This window comes from Sinohyriopsis cumingii, chromosome 7 (assembly GCF_028554795.1).
Source record: "Sinohyriopsis cumingii isolate HCF-2022 chromosome 7, ASM2855479v2, whole genome shotgun sequence".
Lineage (NCBI taxonomy): Eukaryota > Metazoa > Mollusca > Bivalvia > Unionida > Unionidae > Sinohyriopsis > Sinohyriopsis cumingii.
The window spans coordinates 19,235,678-19,258,622 of record NC_142967.1 but is presented as its reverse complement, the minus strand read 5'-3'; the positions used below and the strand labels follow the sequence as shown (position 1 = coordinate 19,258,622).

At 36.9% G+C, this 22,945-nt stretch overlaps 2 protein-coding genes across 3 annotated transcripts in view; one reads left to right on the top strand and one right to left on the bottom strand.

The window, feature by feature from the left end:
- Window positions 1–3,994: 3,994 nt before the first annotated feature.
- Window positions 3,995–6,214, bottom strand: LOC149794821 (neoverrucotoxin subunit beta-like). Of its 2 annotated transcripts, none has more exons than XM_089964477.1 (2): window positions 5,986–6,214; window positions 3,995–5,640 (listed from the first exon to the last, which is right to left on the bottom strand). In XM_089964477.1, the coding sequence occupies exons 1-2, from the start codon at window positions 6,121–6,123 to the stop codon at window positions 4,093–4,095; spliced, it is 1,686 nt and encodes a 561-aa protein (XP_089820603.1). In that variant the 5' UTR covers window positions 6,124–6,214; the 3' UTR covers window positions 3,995–4,092. The 2 variants fall into 2 exon arrangements, with proteins under 2 accessions (XP_089820603.1, XP_089820604.1); XM_089964478.1 differs by having other exon boundaries at window positions 6,004–6,214.
- A 5-nt stretch (window positions 6,215–6,219) lies between these two features.
- LOC149794820 (verrucotoxin subunit beta-like) overlaps window positions 6,220–22,945 on the top strand; it is a 48,348-nt gene continuing 31,622 nt past the window's right edge. Inside the window, exons 1-2 of the mRNA XM_089964479.1 lie at window positions 6,220–6,350; window positions 21,293–22,601. Of these exons, the coding sequence (XP_089820605.1) occupies window positions 21,542–22,601 (1,060 nt within the window). The 5' untranslated portion in view covers window positions 6,220–6,350; window positions 21,293–21,541. The remainder of the gene's footprint in view (window positions 6,351–21,292; window positions 22,602–22,945) is intronic.

Sequence of the window (22,945 nt, the reverse complement as noted above, 5' to 3'; positions counted from 1 at the left end):
AATAGTTTTCCAGGCTCTTTTCCATTCTGTCGTGTCGTTCTTGTTGGCATAGGTTCGTCCCACCACGATGGCTCGGGTTAAACACATCTGGTCTCGAGAATTGTGAATTTGGACGAGACTCTTTTTGGTACTGCGAAGGTCGTTCACCAGTAACACCTTATTGCGTTGTCCGGTCTCTTGAGGAGGACAGACGTGGGTCATGTCCAGTGTGGCTTTACCATCGGTGATGTCAAACTGGTCATTAGATTGTTGCACGTGTTGAATCTTGTCCATGACTTTGGAAGCGGTCAATTCTGCGGGTCTGCTAAACTCGATCCAAACAGGGGATTTCAAACCGGCGTGTTGTATGGAAAGTCTCAAGCGATCGTCTTGTTTGGGTTGACATTGTCGCTTGAGTGCGGTGAGCAAAGAATCCCACACCCCAGTGATGAACCCTTCTGCTTTCTCTAACGGTACTTGAAATCTTTAAATTTCACTGTGTATTTGTAAGCCGTGGTTCTAAATTTTCTAGAGGAGCGCTTTTCCGTCTCTCGAATGGAATAGTACTTTTCAGGGTTGTCTAAGGGTGGTGAACTTTGTTTAGAGGGTTCGGATTCTGGCTCACTCATGTCCTCTTCAAAATCACTGGCATGAATTTGTGCCAAGACTTCAGCCCTGGTACGAGGCGATAGATCACGTTTCTGCCTCTTACTTTCTTCTTCTTTCTTCTCAAATGAATTGGATCGTTTCATCTTGAGTGAAAAACGTCAAATGACTAAAGTTTAAACACCATGGGCTAATATTATAGTCATGGCAGACCAGAGTATATAAAATGGTGTGTGTCTTGTCCTTTCACTATTCATTTCACTCTCTAACCGAGCACAACGATGGAAGAGACTAGCCAAATCGAACGTTTCATCAGAGCTTTGCGAGGGGTCATTAGAAAATTCTCTTCAGACCAGCCGACGGACTACTCTCCTTCCTTTCGAGATAAAAGTCAAGATACTTGCTATATCTGTCAGAAGAAAGGGCATTGGTCTTCAGAGTGTCCAGACCATCAAAAAAGAAAAAAAGGGGTTAGAAAAGACAAAAGTCAAGATACCTGTTATTATTGTCAAGAAAAAGGACATTGGTCTCCAGATTGCCCAAAAAAGAAACAAGAGGAGTCAGAAGAAAAGAGGGATTCTTCTTCAGAAGAGAGGGATTCTTCAGAGGAAGAAAGCAGCCGGGTAAAGAAAAAGAAACAGGAGAAGAAAAGAAGAAGAGAAGAAAGTTAGGAGGAAGAGGAGGAAAAGACTGTGACGGTGAAGAAATTTAAAAAACAGAGAGACTAAACAATGAGACAGAAGAAGTTTATGAACTTAAAGTGTTGGGTTATGAAATGTGAATTGAATTGTAAATATTGACAAAAGAATACATTAATTATATAAGGTAAGTGTCTTTGAGTTTTGATTTTAAATAAGAAGCTACTCTCACGCACTCATATACACCTACTATAGGGGTAAAATGGTTTTTTTTTCTTGATTTTTGAGTTATTGGCAATTGAAAGTCTATCTCTTTTCGAGAGACGTGGGTGGCCCTGAAAAGGGCCTTTGGTTTTTGGTGTAGAGGTGAGTTTAAGCAATCAACTTTAACTGTCTTAAGCCTTTGCCACGGCCAAGGCCTACTTCTGGACTGCGTACTGTTGATGATGATGATTGGTTTGAAATCACTAAGGGTGGTACGGTAGGCTTAGTCACAGGGTTGACGTGTTTAGCTCGGGAAGGTCGTATTCTCTTCGGTCGTAATAAAGAAGTCTGATACATTTGTTTCAGACTTCTTAACTCCGCTGAAATGTCCAACAGTACCGTGACCGTTTGATTTTCACCCTCTTGTTTCTTTGCTGCTACTTCTTCTTGTTGTTGTTTTTTTCTTACCTCTTCTTCTTGCTGCTGTTGCTGTAGGAGAAAAGCTTGTTCCGCTTCCTTTTGTAGTTGTATAAATTTCTCCAATTCTTCTTTCTGTCTCTGTCTAAAATTCTCCAATTTCGGTAATGAAGAAGGTAACGAAGGTTCCGGAACAAATTCTTACGAGGTAAGAAGATCCACAAAATCCCATTTACCTCTTGTGAACGTAAGTCCGGGTTCCCTTGGGCGGTCTCCACTGCTGGTGCACCCCAATTTATCGTTTTCTGAGTTTCCGTCATGTTGAATCACTGTCGCATAGATTGACTGCACACAGGCGCTAGCGAATCTCTATAGACCACGTGACGTCACAGACTGCTCTCTTCGGATTGGATGCGGGCTGACTGAATTTTGTAACGCATGTTTGGATTGGTCAACAAACTCAATCCGTTTCAATCCTACCTCTACCTATAAATAAGTGCAGTTCACTGCATTGATTCAACTGTTCTCGGTGCCTCAAGATGTGGACCGATGTGCAATCTTCTACGCTTGTGTCTTCAATGATGTTCCGGACGGACATACCCATGTATGTCCGATCCAAGTGGACAGTTGTCCACAGGACAGACACCAGTCTGTGGATACGTAGGATCTACGTAGAAAGACAAGGATGCCTCAAAAGAGTCCTGATTTACGGTCCTACAGTGAGACGCAGCCTAAGGACAAGAAGAAGACCAATGCGGTGCCCTTTATGTTAATGGATACATTAACATAAACCCAAAGGCCCTTTTCAGGGCCACCCATAGGTCTCGAAAAGAGAATGACTTTCCATTGCCCACCCCTTTTTTATTTTTTTTTTTAAAAAAAAAAAAATCCCATGTTAAATTTCCCTTGACGCTATACAGTCCCACCCTGTTTAAATTCCTTTGACGCTATACAGTCCCATATTCCCATGTTCAATTCCCCTTGTCGCTCAACAGTCCCAAAATCTATTTCCCATGTTAAATTCCCTTGAGGCTAAACAGTCCCACGATTTTTCTCCATGTTAAATTCCCTAGAGGCTAAACAGTCCCACGATTTTTCTCCATGTTAAATTTCCATTGAGGCTAAATAGTCCCGGGGGGGGGGGTCTGTAATGCTAATTCCCACTGAGGCTGAATCGTACCTATATACTACTATCATCATCAATATATTTCTGTCGTTCACAATGCTAGCAAAAAAGAGATTATTTCATTACTTTAAAGATCGCATCAGTAATCAATATAGGAAAACAAAATTGGGAATCTGTAAACGAAAGGAACTCCAAATGTTTGTTGATTAGAACTCTGCTGACGCTTCATAATTATTACTACTTTCACTAAAATATCAATCATTACTTTGGTGTCCACCTTTCCAGAACTGTCGTTCTATGAAAGTCAAGGCCATCGATTAAAGGTGAAAAATTTGCACTAAATTAAGATCAATGTTTCGGACACATATACTAACATCTTTCACTTTCATCAGTCAAACAGAGGACCTCAGTTTCAACTTAACTTTCAATAGCAAAGTCATTCATTCGGTAAATCGTGCAAATATTCCACGTTTTCAATTATAAAGTTATCATATTTCGAAACATTAAAAAGCAACAACAAATACATACATTTAAAAGAAGAAAAAAATTGTCTGCAAATGCCTTACCAAAAAAAAAACGGAAAGTCTAATCAGATATAAGCAGTATCTTATTTCTTTGAATAATGGAAGTTTTAGACAAGCTATGAGTCAAGTTGTAACTCACTCAAAATTGAGAAATTGCAAAAATGGAAAGACCCAGTCAGCTTTAGCCACCGATTTCGTCATCGAGAATAACAATTTTAAAGGAGATAGAGAGAGAGAGAGAACAGTAAATAAAATAAACTGATGGTGTAACCTATGTATCAATATGTGTTTGCACTAGAGTCTTTTTCATATAAAAAAAGGTTCTAATTTAAGGTTCGCAATCTCAAGAAATTTGTAACATTACTGAGTAAACCCATCAGATCAGATACAAATATACCGATGAATAATATATAGCGTAAACATGAATTATATTACAAATTCAGTGTAATTAACTTGTTCTATGGTGACATGTTAACAAACAGAGTCGGTGAAAAAGCTGGTACATTTGTTAATATTCTGTATTTTGATACTTAATGTTTATTTTGACATACTATTTTAAGGTTCTTAAAAATCAGGATTTAATAATTTATTTAGTCAATTAAGAGTGTCTGTGTATTGTTGGTTTTTCTCCTCTTTTATATTCTTTAAACACACATATAAACTTCACAGGGCTTTTGTTGGCTTCATTTTCACATGAGCGTGTCAATTTTACAAAATCCTTGGCGCATTTTAGAATCTTCCGTTGAATTTTTTTGTCCTCGAATGGCGATGTCCATGACTCTACCTTGCAAGGTGCCAATTCGTTGTCATTGTCCGGATCGTACTTTTGCATTTCCTTTAGTAGATCATCTTCTGCTGTAATGATGGGTATCTCTAGCACAGAGACTTTAGATTTGTCAGAAGGGATCAGAAACTCGGTTTCGTCTGACAGGATATCAATAGTAATTCCATTTCTACCACCTTCTCCTGCTTTCATGTTTGTGTCGTCACCGCTGTTTTCACTCCCATAGCTGAATGTAAGCATTCTCACTAGATTTTCTATGAAACGTACTTCTTTCTCAATGTTTGAAACACACCTGCCAAAAATTTCGTTTGAGAATGGCGAATTTTCATGCTTTATCAGGATATTTTGTATTTGTTCTGATTCTGAAAAATCTTTCTCAATCTTAGGATCACTTATTATCTTATGCAGCTTCATCTGCAGCCAGACTTTGTGCTCATTTAACATAGTTGACAGATTTTTAGCCTTGTTTTGTATTCTTGGCTCTCTTTTAGCGATATAAGAAGTCTGTATACCACTGAGTGCCATTTCTAAGTTGCTGATGTCTTCAAAAAATTCTGTTAGATTATTCAGCAAATCTTCGTTAATCTGACTGCATACCTTAGGTAAAGATGAACATATAGAGGCCAGTGGAAGAAGATAGACTGTCATTGGGCATTCCCTGTCTTTCACCAACTCTGGAATTCTTTTATAAATCCTTATGGCATCTTCAAAGGATACCGGGTTTGATGTAATTTGTACATTGCCATAAATTATAACATTCAACTCGTGTAGTAAATTTTTTTCGTTTAGTTCATACGATCCGTGGCCTGCGGCTTCGCCTTGTAAAAGGACGTTACCAATTTTAACTTGAAGATTTCCTTCAGTTTTTAACTTCTCCTCTATACTTTCACAGTTTTTCTCTAGCATCAAGAAGAATTGATAGCCATACGTTATTCTAACAACAACATGTGTTGCTCCACTGTTTCTGATATATTCATGATCAACCTTTTCCTTCGAAAAATCTTTTTTTGATAAAAACACATCCTTTGTTGTACCTCTAGTCTCAAGTATTATCCTCGCTTGCGTGTTTGAAGTTTTCTTATCTTTCAGAAATGCCCCGGAACCTTTGATTTGCAATGTGTTTGCGAAGGCTCTGATTATCAAATTGCCTCTAATGTCAAGGCAATCCATCTTTGATTCCAAAGAATCTAAAGTTGTCATATCTGTGTTGTGTGTGATGTTGCTACGCTCATGTACATGTGCGTCTTCCCATAGTGAAATTGCTGGAACTATTTGGTTTCTGTTCGCATTATATAACGTGCCAAGCGCAAAAGGAAGTCCTAGAGCCGGAAGCTCTAAAAGTTCTTGCTCCTCTGCCATAATCTAAAATAAAAATTAAAAAAGAATTGATATGATCTGAAAACCGTTTTTGACTTATTATACTGAATATTAAATTAATATTGTTATTAACGGTATTAGTGAAACAGAGTAGTAAAAGCGAAACAATATATATATAAAAACAGAACTTACTGTATAGAAAAAAATAGATAATAAGACATTCCATTAAGACGTGAAATTCAATCTGCATGCCATTAATATTGTTGTTTTAAAATATTTTTAATTACTTTGTTTACATCAAAGAGCGGCCTTAGGTGAAAGCTTTTAACAATGCAGCATGCTCAAAACTCCTTAGTTTTTCAAGAAAACGTTTCCATACTAAATACTTACAGTAATTAATATACAAACTTTGTGTACTGTATTTCTTCCTGATGCGATTATATACACTTCCTGAGTTAAGCCTTCAGTGAATAGTTTTCCGAAACCTGGTGTTACTTTTTTAAAACGAAATCGTTGCAAACACAACATACAGTGACAGGTTCAGGTAATACCTATGCAGTCCTAATACTTTATATCATATAACTGAGAGACGAGTGGGCTTTTTGTATTATTATCTGTACTTGAGAAATTGATCGCTGATAGGAGGACGAAATGCAATTGTAGGGTGGAATATTGTCAGTAACATATATTGATTTGAAACACTTCCATTCCACATTGGTACTTGGTCGATGAAATACAGACCGAAGGATCAATAGGTAATCTCTCTCTCTCTCTCTTTCTCTCGTAAATCTACCTCCAGCCCTCTCGTCTCCGTCCCAGTCGTACCTTCACCTCTCTCTTCAAAGCGTATCTTAACCTTGATTTAGAAACATATGAGCAGTATCAGCAGGAGGGGTATGACGATAAAAAAAGTGTCGCCTACCTTGGGGGTGGGGGACACCCTCGTCAAGGCCTCATTGCTGTAATCCAGCCAAAAACAGCCAAAGTCCATGGAAAAATTAGACGAAATACCACCATCGTTCTTGTTGTCAGAGCTGCTTTACAAATAAAGTAATGCATACACCTGCGAAACCTAATACTTAATTAATTTACACATCATCATCGTTGTTCAAAACGTCATATTCTATATGTTATGTCATAAATAACGTGCAAATCTTGATATTTGAAATCGATCTTATTATTAAGCAAAAAACCAATGTAATACAGATCCAGAGAACACTAAAGAGGATATTATAAAAATTTCTTAATATTTAGCGTTCGTCCAAGCCGATACCGTTGGGAAATTTCTTACTCAGGAGATGTTGACTAAATCCTTAATATAATATTGTTTGAACGAGCACACCAAGACCAATGTCAAAATTATGTATACGTGTCCAATATATTTCTTTTTGTCGCATTGTACACCAAATAAATGCATGGATTATTACATCAGTGTAGGGGCCCCTAGTGACCGAGTGGTTAAGAGCCCTCACTGTTCCAGGTCACTGGCAAAATATTCTCAGTTGCTATTACTAAAACAAAGAAGATAAACCTCTTGAGGAAATTTGCAAACGCTTCAGGACATTTTATTGTACTGGATACAAACGTGTTGGGGCAGTAAGGTTCGCTTGAGCTCATTTGGCCTGACACAATGTTGAAATATACTTTATTAAAATTTTCAAAGATATCTTATGATTCTAAAGAGAATGATTCTGCTTATTTCAAAACGCCTGATTTAAAATTTTGAATTACTATAAAGCCAACATTTAAATTATATGAAGTTTAATGTTAAAGTTGGATATTTACCATTATATCCATTTACAACACTGTACAGAAGAAGATATACGCCAGTGGCAACTAGAAAACGAACCTCAACGAGTGGAACAATAATTCAATTTAACCACTAACCTTTACAAATATAAACAGTTCAATGGAAATGGGATGTAATAACTGAAAAGGTCTATGCTTTGGGGAAAATGACCTATGCAAAATAACATGCCAGTATGACTATTGTAAATCACATTTGATTGGCGTTTCGTTTTGGTACAGTTACTTGGTCATGCCTTAACTGCGGCATCGGAGTCAAATCATATAATCCGCTTTGCCGGCCATGTGGATCTGGTGGCGAGTATTAGTTTTCCGGAACCTATGATTGTACAAATACCCGATGCTGTTAAGAAAAATTCCGACGGTGTTGATGAAATAGACACAGAAGTTAACGAAATAATTTCTAGGATTAAAGCTAGTGCGGATTCTGATTTTGATAGAGTGAAATATGTATTGGAGGAATTCGCAATTAGAGAACGATATTACTAAATATGCCGATTGTGATTCAACTTAGACAATCACACAACTGCATGGATTACGAATACCAGGCCCTATACGAAAATACAACTCTTTCGACTCTAGGCCTTTAATTATGTAAACTCAAAAAAAAATATTTCCTTAATTTACAAAGTGAAAATTTAAGAGACACTTACAGTTTTGTAACAAATGATCGTACATGTCCTACCACAAGTCCATAACTATAGAATGTTGCAAATGAATTCCAATAGTCTTGAATATCCTGGTGTACTAGAATGATGCAATCCAGTATGTCTTTGAATTAGTTCTCAATAATTCAAAAAGAATGTGTTAATCAAAAGTGTATGAGTACTTAGTCATTCCAATGAATAATTTAAATAATGATTTCCTCTCGAATTGTGTCTGAAAGTAAATGCAAACTATGATCATTGATTCAAACTGGCTGACATAAAACAGGAATGAATTAAGAGGAAAACCTAGTCTAACTGTAAGACTGTCCTTGCACTCTTGCTACTAACAATCATGGAGAAACTTCAGCCATGTAAACATGTTTACAAATTACCATTATCTTAAAGAAGAGTATACAATCATGGGCAAAATATTAAGCACACAATACTGATATACATAACACCGATATATGTGCGTTACAAGGACCTATATTTGTGCAACAACCGGCTGTAACTTTACAACAACTGACACAATTCGCACTTGAGAGTAATATACGAATAGAATCGCCGATTTTTAAGTTCATGATTACTTTCACAGCACTGGTGCTTATAGAGGTGTTGCGCGCAGCGCATGCAAGTTCAGTAATGAATTAAACCAAGTCATATAAAGGTTAATGTGGTGTTTCATAGCCTACCGGAATATGATGGCCGTTTAATAATACAAGCAGTAGCATCATCGCCAAAAGGCACCAATAAGTGATATACCAAAAGATATTGAAAAATGTGTTTAGCCTCGGACAATTACACTTTACAATTGCGTTACAGCTTTTGAATTCATCCATATAAAGCTAGTTAGCAATTTAACGGCAGAAAAGTTTCAAATCACTAGTCCGTATTTTTCCACTAACACTGAATTGCTAACTAGAGAAGGAACGTACCCATACCAGTACATTAGCGATGGTAACAAGATAGAATGGCTGGGATGCACTTTTAATTTTTTAAACATTCGAGTTGAATTGTTGACTAATGTGGAAATGCATCTGTTTATTGAGAGCTCACTTTGTGGTGGAATATCAATAGCAGTTAATCAAAATGCTTGCGCAAACAACCCATGCATAAACGGGTGTGACCCCATTATACCACAGAGTTACACATTTTTCTATTTACATCAATAATAGTTATGGTTCAGCAATTATGCAACCCTAGGGTGTTGGTGGATTGCAAAAGATCCCGCACATATTGGTGGTAATTCTGTATTCGCTGGAACGACTTGCAATGCCTCTCGCACAAATGCTTTGATTGGTGGTTCGACCGTTCTGCGATATCCTAGTTATTTATCGACAGGCGGCAAATTATAATGTGTTGGATGTCTTGCAAAATCAATCCTATTTGAAATTGTAAATAAATTAACCATACTATGTGAGTATCGCGATGTTGCCAGCCTTCTGACTCTCCTGGTGTATATCAATACCGATGAAAATTAATTCTGAATGGTTCTAAAAGCGGTGGGTTTGAAATAATTGTATATGTAATGGTGAAATTTTTTCGCCAAATTGTTTTAGCTGGTTTTAATTTATTTACACTTGCGATATCATTGTTCAATGCATGTGTGAATATTCAAAGTCGTGTTAATCATACGCGCGATAGGGTATGAGGTTGGTTAATAATCCTTGTGCGTAGTGAAATCCAAATTAGCGTTCTACAAGTGTACTAGTAGTACTACCACATTAGCTTGGTCACGACGCACATTACTATTGGCACCACGACATCGCACCTGCTGTTTTGATAAAGTGCAGTAACAGCTTCAACAACTTCTTGACCTGGATCGACTTGTAATAATCGTAACCATGTTAATCGTCCGCGTGCATAGATGCATTAACTTCCATCAGCGATAATTTCAGGATCTTAAAAGTTAACGGCTCAGCTTCCACTTGCAACATCTATAATGGTTAATGCTTATTTGTTTGTGCGTCCCTTGACAAGATGATGTGAAAGAGATAAATGATTAATCTGTTGAACCTAATTTAGTATTTTGACAAAACCAATCACGTGATTTTTTCTAGGCGCAGTTAGGTATATCTGCTGCAATGTTTATTGGACCAACCATGCTCGATCGTATCATAAGTGACATTTTCCGCGATTTCTATTTATTCAACGCAAATTCACATTTTCCAATGACTGCGAGGACTGCAATATATTTTACTTAAAGTCTGCTCAGAAACCATGTTCGTTTTGTATCGATATATTTTACCATTAATTAGTGAAACTACCAATTGCGCTCCGTTGGTCGAGTGGTTGAGCGTCCGCCTCGGATGCGGAATGTCGTGGGATCGATCCCCGGTCGAGTCATACCAAAGACGTACACAAATGGTACTAACAGCTGCCTCGCTTGGGGTTCATCAATAAGAGGTTAGTTTTAGTACTGGTCGGCCTGGTGTCAAGATAATGTGACTGGGTGGGACATCATGCTACATGTATACGGCATGATGCCCCAGTGCTAGAGATCACTGTAAACTGTCACAGTACAGACATCGCAGCGATATGACTGAAAAATTGTTAAAGGTACGTTAAAAATCCAAATCACACACACACGCGCACCTTTAGCCTTAATATCCATTTCTCATCTATCTAGCTATTTGTTCTCCTAGTATCGAATTAATTGCATGCAAGTTATGGATGAGATATATATCAGCACGTTTGATCGCGTGTATATAGTTTGTTGTGTTATTAACAAGGTAATGTTGGTAACATGTATCATCAACAAAATTATAAGGTGCATCACCAGGCTTTGGTTGGATGTAAGAATCAAGCTGTATATCAAGTCCACAGTAACTGCATCCACATATATGATTTTCACCAGGATATTTACTGGTAATTTTGTTAATGTAACAGCGACATCACCAGTGACAATTTTTTAAATGAGCGTGAACACAAATTCCAGTAATCGTCATTTGACCATTACGTCTTTGAAATCGAGTGGAATTGCGGTACAAGATTTTAAGCGATATTGCAGACAATATGAAGACATCATTGTATTATGCAAGAACATTTTACATGGCACGACGAAAAAGGTTTTGATTGACATTAATTTCTCTGCGCAAGCAGCACCTAAAGCACCCAAGCAAAGTTTCGATGGAACCAGTCCCATATTTCAAAACTCAGTTCGGGCATTAATCATTGGTCAGTTGTACTTGATTCCACCGTTGGCTGAAAGTGTTATGATGTTATCAAACATTTTAAGCAAGGGTAGAGTGGCAACATTTTGAGTGGTTAAGCTACTAGCGTTGATCTCTTTTCCACAACTGATGAAGCTTCTACCATTGATGAATTAGATTCAAGTGAATATAATTCTGTTAAGCACATCGATGTGATGCTTGAACTTCAAATCAATCCAGCAAGGACATTTTCACGAGGTCGACTCAAAACACCCATGTGATCTATTTGACTGAACAATATGCACAGATGCCTAAACTGATTCGTGGCAACTTTAACGTGTTTGATGATATTTCTTGGCATTGATGTACATCGTCTTTCAAACACACATTGGTGTGCAGCTAATTACTTGCTTAATGTATTTCGTGATATATTTGCTGAGGTCACTAATCACTCGTATAACCTGCTCCTTACTGACCTGACTATTGGACCCCAGAAAAATATCGGGCTGGTTTAGACACTAACCCGTCTCATAGAACAATTTAACAATCGTGATAAACATATAAAATCTCTCTCTCTCTCTCTCTCTCTCTCTCTCTCTCTCTCTCTCTCTCTCAGCCAGTGATGTCATAGAAGAATATAGCAAGCCACGCCATAAAGACGCTTGCAAACAACATGAACTGATTCGTACTTCTATAGAAGGCTGCCAAAGTCTGTAAGACATGCTACAGTCAAGACACACTGCACCAAAAGATCACAGAGTGGGTTTTGAACAACAAGCATTTGCACCATTGATTAAATAAAAAAATGAAATTGTGGAGCGTAACTAGATTTTGAAAGCCCACAAGAGCAATAGTGGAACAGGTGGCAACACTAACGGGGAAAGAACTAGAACCACGTCAAATTAGCAAAAGAGCTAAATACACCAAGGATATTAAGAAAGAAACAACAGCAATGCAGAGACGATTTGATACAATAAGCGATAGATGAAATCAAGGAACACATCAGAAAAATTGGACGTGTAAAAGAAGAAAAAAAAAACATACAAATCTTACCTCAAATGATACATCCACTATCACCACCACCCGCATACCAGTCAATGCTAACAGCACCAAAGCAACCGTTTAATGAACATGGTCGCCAGTAGATGTTTGAAAATGTATATATAAAGAGGATTCATCGAATTCCCGACCGGACAAACGTAATGATGCAAGAACCAACAAAGGGTATACAATGGTATGGGTCAAGTGGGTATACAGGGAGCAAGGATTAAACAAGCCTCTGGTAAGCTGTCTGATTTTGAAAACAAAAACCTTGATATGTCTTAAGCTGGAGAATATTCCCAAGCCATTGAAGTTATGAAAGATCTTACGTATAAACTGCAAGCGTCTAAATATGCACCTTCACCAGTCAACCCCGAAAGAGAATTGTCAGAAGGGGGCAATGCAATAACGAAAGGAAGGAATAGCGTTGTGAACTATATTATTCTAACGACATTGCTGATCAATTGGAAATACCTTTTTGATCGATTCGAGCGGGTAAAAGCGCACCAAACGACATTAATGAGGTCACGTGCATAAGTCAGCGATTGATTACCAACAACAGTATGGACCGGAAAACATGTTTCGTGTTTCTGCATGAATTTGCTGAAGACATCAATGGTCTATAATAGGACACCGTTGGTGAATTTTGGGGCGATTGAAAGCTGCGTGTTTTATACGACATTTATGTTCCGATGAATTGTGTTGTTGTAGAAGACAACACAGAGCGTTACCGCGATAATCACAATCGCATCAATGAAACCAGAATTTAATGTGACTTCACGTGTTACTGCTGGAGTATTACGCACACTTGAAATTGCATTATTGTCACTGAGAGTTTATTATTCTTGGCCTAATATTCGATCACAACCATTTGGTGGTCTTGGTGCAAGGAAATTATTTGTTTTATCATTAGACAGTGATGCTGCCTGGAAATATATTGAACATTCATAGGCGTTTGCTGCATGGACATGATCAGTGAAACAATTCGATGAAGAATCACATTGTTAATGACAGGCAAAGACTCAAAACATTTAATGCGCACATGCGCCCACACACAGTTCTGTCTTTTCAATCGAATCTGTGTCATACGCGGTTGTCAAAAGATCAGCTTTAGGTTGTTCTCACGACATTCCAGATGACAAACGATTTTAACGCATGGGGTATCATATCGTGCCTCATATTGTCAGGATTACCTCAATGATTCAAATCATTTAATCTGTGGCATTTTTAAAAGTAGATAGGAAAGAACAGGAGTAGCTGTTCAGGATGACATATTGTTTAGGTTTTCACCAACAGTCGAACTGGGTGATTGGATGTCAATAACACTCACGTCCACTTTTTATCTTTTATTGTCTTAATAATCGGTTGGTCACCAAGTAATGCACGTCAGTATCAGCTATAGACAATCACTATACTTTACAGTCATGAATATAAACTAAATACAACAGACAAAATCATGTACCAGTAGTTACAAATATTGGTATAGACAATACTATCCACAGGAACGTTTTTGATACTATCAACGCCTCACGTAGCAGGTTCTTTAGCGATAGGTGCAGCACACAATGATAAGGCTATAAGCTCTTTTGGTGCATCTTTGAACAATCCACGAATAACGTCGCCCAGGCCAGCTCCATATATTGCGTTAACGGGTTTTCTTCCATTTACAACACGCAGAAGTCTCACACGTCCGCACACGATGGTCGTTATATTAAATATCAGGTTGATCTCTAATATACAATTTCCATCTAGAAGACAACGAACTCTTCTTGATCCACAAGTGTAAACGTTTATGTGTCGACCGATTCTTTTGATATTGAAGATACATATGAGCCGTGGGAGTAATCAATATCGAATCAGCCAGTTGGAAAGTTAGCGAAAATCAAACCTTTATATATATATGAACAACTACGCCAATCGTTTTAGACCTGTTTTATTACTACCAGAGGTGGCAGCACGGGTTGAATTGATCAGCATCGTTGAGATAATTTTAACAATGTCAGACGCAACAGGATATCAGTCTCTGAAGGCCCTGTAGGGAAACATTGATGGTTTTCGGGAATATCTTTGGACCAACCTTGAACTCTTTTCAACGACGACTGTCCAGTGTGAGCCAAATACTGTAGAGATTCAATTGCAATGACGGAGCTGAGTGTGGGCTCATGCTCACGTATAGATGTTTTAGAGTCTTTTTCAGTCAACATGGAATTCTTCGGCCAGCGTCATCGTCGATAGAAGTAATATCGTACGCTCTTGTAAGAAGTTATACCATACCCTAAGTTGTTCCACGATCTGGTGAAAACACAAATGGTTGTGATTCTATATTAGGCCCACTGTAATCTCGCAGCCATACAAATGCGATCTCAAGTATTGCAGAAGGTGATACATGTTTTGGCTTGTATATAGTTGCATGCTTCTCTTCAATTTGGGTACACATGCTTCGCATTTTAATTGTTCTTCATATGTACGTTGTACCTCATATTCATGTTGCAGTTTTTTCTCAGTAGCATATTCAATGTCGGGTTCGGGGCCTGTAGGTCGTTGTTGTCTTGGCAATTCATGCTAATTTGAATGCTGTTCCATTGAATCTGCCCATAGAGTTTCACCTTCTTGCGTTCTTTCATTTATAAAAGGATCAAGTGTTTACAAAATGATACCACTGATCACATGTATTTTGTCGCATTCCCATAAACTCCTTGAATACCATTTTTGGCCATTCCTTTTACAAGTGTTTATCATTCGTCTTTTATGATATTTTTATCACGTACTCTTTCCAGTCGCCGAGACTGCAAACAGCGACATGTATATTACTTTTGTAAATTGCACTCATGAGCTCTTTCACTGAAGTATTTAAGCGATGTTTGCATTTCCGACTTGTATTCGGGTGGCAAGTATTTTCTGTTGGCAACTGCCTGTCTGACGTCTTCATCAAGTACACGGGTGTCTGTTGCAAGCACACCCAATTCTTCTCCAGCTTCAACTACGTCTTCTTTCTCCAGCTTCAACTACGTCTTCTTTGAATTCATCCATCGCAGCTGGCAAGCGCATAACAGTTTCTGCAGTTGCTTTTGCTGCTATTGTAATATCCTTGATGCGTTTAGCTTTTTAGCGAATTGAATCCGGTTCTTCTTCTGTTTCCGTTAGCGCTGCAACCTATTCCACGGTTGAGCTTGTTGTCTTTTCAATATCCCTCAGTTTCTTTTGGCTAGTGCAAATGTTTGTTCAAAGCCCTTTTGAGGGTCTTAAGGTGCAAATATTTTGATATTATTACGTGTCGTTTGCCATTGTCATCAGTAATAGCCTTTCAAATCAGTTTCTAGTGTTCGCTAGCAGATTTTCATACTGTTCTATAACATCTCCGACATAGATTTTATACAATTGTTATTATTGTTAAAGTGTCGTGTGAGATAAATTCGAGTCCAGACTCGCACAATATTTTCCCTCCCAACTAAAACTTCTGGTCCAGTAAATTGTGAGAGAACTATATGGGTCCTTTCATGAAATGTATTCCACGAGTGGTCATCGGCACACCAAGTCCAATATGTGTTGCAAGGCTATGCACGTCAGTACCACAACATATCATTACCATCTTACAATTGTCACATATTAATTTAAGCATATGTGCATATCGTTGAGTCAAGTAGTGAACGTCGGTGTTTTTGTGTTGAGCTTGTGAAAATATCTGAGCGGGATTGATTTGATGGAGCATTTATAACTGGGCCAAGGCGATACAATTTTCAAAAAATTGTCCAGATTTAGTATCCCAATAATGACTCTGCAGAAATGTTGGATTTTTATTACTCTCAGTTATGATATTTTTGTTTATTTCCAATACTTGTGTGTGTGTGTGTGTGTGTGTGTGTGTGTGTGTGTGTGTGTGTGTTTTAAGGGCTTGTTCTCAAAGCTGAACTGAAGCTTACATTATGCTCGCTTCTTTGAATCACCCACACTTGTTTCTTAAGTTCTTACGGTAAACGCTGGGACATCTGATAGTTGTATTTCTTCATTGTTTAGTTTGTATTGCCTGTCTACCTATTTTTTTATACTAACCTTCACAGTTACTTATCATATATCTTTCCTAGCGTCTGCCACAGAATTGTGTGTACTTAATGTTTATGCGTGATATTTCGAAATGTGCTCGGGTATTATTATCGCCTACAGGATTGCCCGAGGGTGGTTTGTTTCCGTCTTGAGCTATTTCAAAATACTGAGTAGGGTTCACCAAATGCTGCATGGCGAAAACCCCAATGCCGCCGTTAATTGCGAAAAAATGCCGTAAATGTATGCCAAATGATCTGAATAATCATAATCTATACAGTTATTGGCCTTAAAATCTTTGGGAGTCTGGGTGCCATTAAAACTATATAATATGGACGTTTCATCGCTTTATAAGTCGTGTAATTTCTTCTTGGAACTGAGAAACCCGGACATTTTTCACATGCGAATGAATTAATCCGATGTTGATGGGCTGCATCCGTGGGTCAACAGATTTCATTCAAGAGCTGGAACACAAAATTAGATGCCGTCACCGTCGTAAAGAGAAGAAGCTAACGTCACACTATGTCGCATACGTTTGGTGATCCTTATGTTATACGCTGTTATGATTTTGAGTTTGATATGATGCAGTACTTGGTCTTGCATTTACTACTACTTTTTTATTCTTTAAAGGCATAACTGACGTACATTAATTTTTGCAAGTCCATGTAGTATGATAACCAAATAATAAGGATTTCGCAACAGCTGGATTTTTCTTCAGCACAAATTAACCCTCAAAGTATTCAAGTGTCCCAGCTAATCAGAAATATGTACTTGAGTCTTATTGTTTATATCTGATACACGCTTTTTATTCTCAGATCTACTTTACAAAGACGGCCCGCATCTCTTCACTTCATTTTGTCCGCCACGTGCAAATGTTGTTGTCATTAGATTAGTCAATATGGGAATTTGTTGAATGTATACATCATCACTTTTGAAGCACTGCCAAAAAAAGATTTGGAATTACGAGCTACTTTGGCGACTGAATTAAGAGGTGGTACCTCTTAATTTTGAACTTAATAATTGAACGTTGCTTACACCTAACATCTTGTTAGTTTAAAAAAAGGTTAATGTCAGAGATTTTTGTAACAAATCATTTTCTTCCTTTGAAACATTTATTAGATTGGAAAAATGGTGAAATGTATGAGTTTTAAGATCTCAGGCAGTGAATTTCAACATAACCACAGTACGTATAAAGTCTGAATTGATTATTAAAATATAACAAGTTTTGTTAGGAAGCGGTTCACTTTAAGGGAGCAACCTACAGGGCCATAGCTGTTTTGTTTGTGACAGGGAGTCATATAACTCGGTGTGGTTTCGTTTAACTCGTTTGCTGCATCTGATTGTTAAGTTGGTTTGGAGGACGGTATTGGTTTACTGGCAGTGAGGTATCAAAGCTTCGGGGCTAACGGTGAGTCAAGGAATGAAGACGCTCTTAAGGGATCTTTCAGCAGACAGGACGAGCAGGCCATTCGTGGTGGATCCAGGACCGTAGAGAGCGATCACAGGCCCTGGGATAAGAAACATCCGAGCCTCTCTTTGTTCTTGTTTGACCAAAATTATTCTTTAATAAAATTTAAAAGTGTTGTTCGGCCCGACCCCTCTCGTTGCCCCCCCCCCCACACACACACACACACACATCTTGTCTGCCCTGGGTAAATCATTGATTACTTGATGAGTGCTGTGGAACCGGAAATACAGTTATACGCCATGATATACATATGTTCCATTTTGAATCAATATTCAGTACAACCATATAAGTGAAATCCGTAATTCATTATACATACAGCCTGAATGTGAATGAATAATTATTCACATTTTTGTATAAATTCTATATTTTGATTGCCCGTTGTGACAGAATCAAACCTTGTTCATAGCTGTGTATAAATCTTATACTTTTTATACCATTGGTGATAGATCATACATTGTCAATATTTTGCGTTTACTTCTATACGTTGATTATCAATGGTGATAGATCCCTATATATATCGTATTTGTTTATAAGTTCCATACGTTGATATATATGCTATATATAATATTGTTATGTATTTTTATTTTATATGGTGTGTTGGTTTTTCTTAATGATCATATGTTATGTATTTCCATATTTTGTATTTGACCTTGTCTAAAATCAAGTTAATGGTGTACCTGACCAGTCACAATTATTATGTAAGCAACATAATGCATATATCAATATTTATATATAATTGTTGCTTAAATATTCAGATGTAGACATGTTTATTTATATTTGAATGTATGATATTAGTTTTTAACTTGGTCATTCTGAAACTTGCTGACAACTTGGAATGCTTTAGTAACGAAAATAACCTACATCCTGGCCATGTTATTGTGTCTGAGCTTGTTATATAAAGCTGTATATTTGAAAATCCCTCGTTCGCGTCTTAGCATCCTAAGCAAAATCAGTATTAGTGTTCAGTGTTCAGTTTTTAATTTTGGTGGAATTATTTATTCAAATTATTATTCACTGGAATTGCAAACTGCTCAGCAATATTCGTGTTGTGGAACATTAATTTGGAATTATTTTGAATTCAGAAAAGAATATTTTCTATTATAGTATTGTGACACATCAAAATACTCAGTAATGTGATCTTGAAGGAGAGGATGAGACTGACAACACAGAAGTGCGTCATCTCTGTCATAACTCTCTGCGCATTTGTAAAGATGACATGTCTCCAGGGCACATGTAGTGGCTGCAGAGAGAAATAAATGAATAGCCAAGGGTCTCTGCAATGGGCATGGAGAATAAGTATAGAAATAAATGAATAGCCAAGGGTCTCTGCAATGGGCATGGAGAATAAGTATAGAAATAAATGAATAGCCAAGGGTCTCTGCAATGGGCATGGATAATAAGTATAGAAATAAATGAATAGCCAAGGGTCTCTGCAATGGGCATGGAGAATAAGTATAGAAATAAATGAATAGCCAAGGGTCTCTGTAATGGGCATGGATAATAAGTATAGAAATAAATGAATAGCCAAGGGTCTCTGCAATGGGCATGGAGAATAAGTATAGAAATAAATGAATAGCCAAGGGTGTTTGCAATGGGCATGGATAATAAGTATAGAAATAAATGAATAGCCAAGGGTGTTTGCAATGGGCATGGATAATAAGTATAGAAATAAATGAATAGCCAAGGGTGTTTGCAATGGGCATGGATAATAAGTATAGAAATAAATGAATAGCCAAGGGTGTTTGCAATGGGCATGGATAATAAGTATAGAAATAAATGAATAGCCAAGGGTGTTTGCAACGGGCATGGATAATAAGTATATCTACCTTTATATAAAGATGTAGACAAAAATAACATAGTACTTTTCATAAAGTATGATTACATTCCTAAATATTTGAATTTTCATCAAATTTAAACATATAACTACATGAATTTTAACTTAGATACAGCTTTTAAAATATTACAAATATTCATAATGTATTTTTCTTAAAGTGTTGACTGACAGTAGTCCGTAACATCTGAAGCGACAACACTGACGGACACGTTTAAATCAGTCATTTAGTTGAACGCACTCAGCATTAATCATAACACATTTATATCTTAATTATAGCATCAACATAAAGTCCTTATTTATTTGTAATTGATGGTTTACTTGTTTTGCACACACACACACACACGCACACACACACACACACACACACACACACACATATATATATATATATATATATAGAGAGAGAGAGAGAGAGAGCTCGTATGATATAATTTTGCACAAAGCGAAGATAAAAATGATTTTGCAGCCTCACTACAGTAATTTTATCATAAATTCGGCAACTTTAATTATGTCTAAGTCCTCTATTAGAGAAAAAGGAGTAATCTTATGAATATGTAAGACACGTCAAATACAGCCGGCCAGGCATAGCCGTATGAAAGACAACACTTGCATATTCAGATTTATCATGGAAGAAGTAACAAGGATTACAAAAATGTGAGAATTGTGATAATAATGTGGCTGGTTAGTCATTAACAGTTAAAAAGCAATAATAGATTTAAAAACAATTTAAATATATGAAACTGCGCTATGATAGGCATGACGAGCAAGATAAAGGCTTTCTCTTCCCATTAATGATTTTGTATTCAATCAACATTAAAAAAAAATGATTTTTGTAATAATAGTAAATACACTTGTCAGCAGAATCTTTTATCTAATGTATGTCTGTGAAAGAATGTATAGCCCACCATGTAACTGACTTGAAGGAACTTTAACATACAATTTTAGCACAAAACATTATGATTGTCAGTATCACCATCTCCATGTAGTACCTCTCTCACCATGCTCTACGGCATGGGAGATGAACAACATATCACTGAAGTAACTCACTTGTCTTCGTTCTATGTGTAAATTCCGTATGTTGTACATAACGTCGAGCGACATTACGAGTTAGCACATCAGCAGCTTAAATTATATTTTACCGTAGAAATGGAGATGTTTACCGTTATTATGACAAGTTTAAAGGATCGGTACTAATATTATAGTTGCAATGATAAAATAACCCTTTGGAACATTAAAGATACTGTCGCACCGGTATTTGAATACCATAATGTAGACAATATAACTAAAGATGTCCAAATATAACTAAAAATAAGTCCAAAGGACAACATGTCAGCTAAAGATTTACCACATGTATCATCATCATCATGTTCATAACATATCATCCATATCACCTATATGTCACTGTTTAACGACTGACACCCAGAAATATACGAAATAATAAAACATATTTTCTTCATGATGTAAATAATATTATAAAAAGAACGTCCTTTATTTCCCTCAACAATTATTCATTTAAAGGTTCAGATCCATCAATATATACGATGACAACAGAACTCTAATAAACCTTTATGGACTCTGAATATATGTTTATTTCAAAACATTTTGTTAAAGTTGAACATTTCATCAAATGCAAGAACGTCTATGTCATATGCATTCAAAGTTACATTTTAATGTTCTCTATATTGTATATAAAAGTACTTATCTATTTCAGGTGCAGTGGATTTGCTCCAAACACAGGTGTCTATAATAAGAAAACAGAAGCATAAAGGCTTCTTGTCTACATAATAGTAACTGAATGACATTAACAATGCGCATAAATCTAGTTATTTTCTTCCTGTGGTAAGTGAGAAACAAAGGGTGTGCTACCTTATTTCACTAATGCAATGAGAAACAAATGTTAAATAAATTATTAATGGTGTGAAACTGAACAACTGAACGGTTTTATTCATAAAAAGACACAATGTTGAACACTTCGTCTGATCTATCGCTCAGTCTATCTGCTGCCGGAAGAAACTTTAAGCTTGGAATGGCGTATGATGCAAATACTGATACACTCTTTGAATCTCTAAATTTACTCGATAAATGCCCCACAGTAGTCAAGAAATCGAGACCTTGTCCGTCTCACATTCTTGATTTAAAGTCTTCCTACACCATAGACGAGAGGATGGAAGCTTTTCAATTTGGTGGCCATATGAAAGTTCGAGTGGCTTTTGGATTGCTAGAATTAGGGTCGGCTTCGGGAAAGTATGTTAGTGACATGAGTTCTTCAATTGGACAGTCTAGAATGACGCTTCAGTACAAACAGACGAAAAGATACGAGGAGCTTGATACGGCGACTGTTCTAAAACTGTGTGATAATCTAGAGCTGCTCAAACTGGCCAGGGATAAAGGGGCGACACATTTTGTTGCTGGGATGACACATGGTAATCAGGTACTTTTTGACTTTAAATATACCAAACAGCGAGATAAAGAAACTGATCTACTGGATATCCGACTCGAAGGAATATTATCTATTGGACAGTTCTTAGCTGATAAATTAAACAAAGATAATGAACGAATAATTACCTTTGATGACATTCAATGTGAGATTTTCTGTGAAAGTAAGGATATAAAAAAACCAACGTCTTTCACTGAAGCCCAAGACATCTACCGAAATCTACCCACAACTCTTCAGGATGTAGAAGCTGTGGATTGTGTTCACTTGCTCCCACTCACCGTCATCGACAAAGATGCAAGAAAATTCAATCAGAGTGATATTGATGAAGTAGCAATGAAAAAATTAGTTCATATCCGTGATGATCTCTACGAGCATGAAATGAGATGCGATGCCTTTGGAAAAGGGAACCCTAATGTTTCGAAAATTAAGGCTGACATACAAAAGCACACAAAGAAAATGAAGGATATGCTGTCCTCTACCACAACTAAAAACTGGAAAAGAGTAGTAGTCGAACACAATAGTTCCGATTTTGAGACGAGCAAACTTCGTAAACGGATAAATGAAGAGTCTCAACCGAAAACAGGTAAAAATTTTCGTAAACAGTTGCTTGTTGCTTGGTTTTCTACAAATAAATACTGTTAAATGAATTATCACATTTTTGAACATTTTTTATACCTTAATATTATTGTTAATTTTCCTTGAAATAATCAAGGCTAGATTCTGTTTCATCTTTTCAAAACAAATAATTGTAAATCAAACATGTTCTACAATGAACCTTAAAATTTAAAGCTTCTCAAAATCACACTTTTGTAGTTTAATTTCAGCCTATAGGTTCATAAAAAAACGTGACTTTTGTTTTGCAAAGCAGTAAAACTATTGTCCTACCTGTTTTGGAAGTCAACAAAAAACAAACATTGTTGCATAACT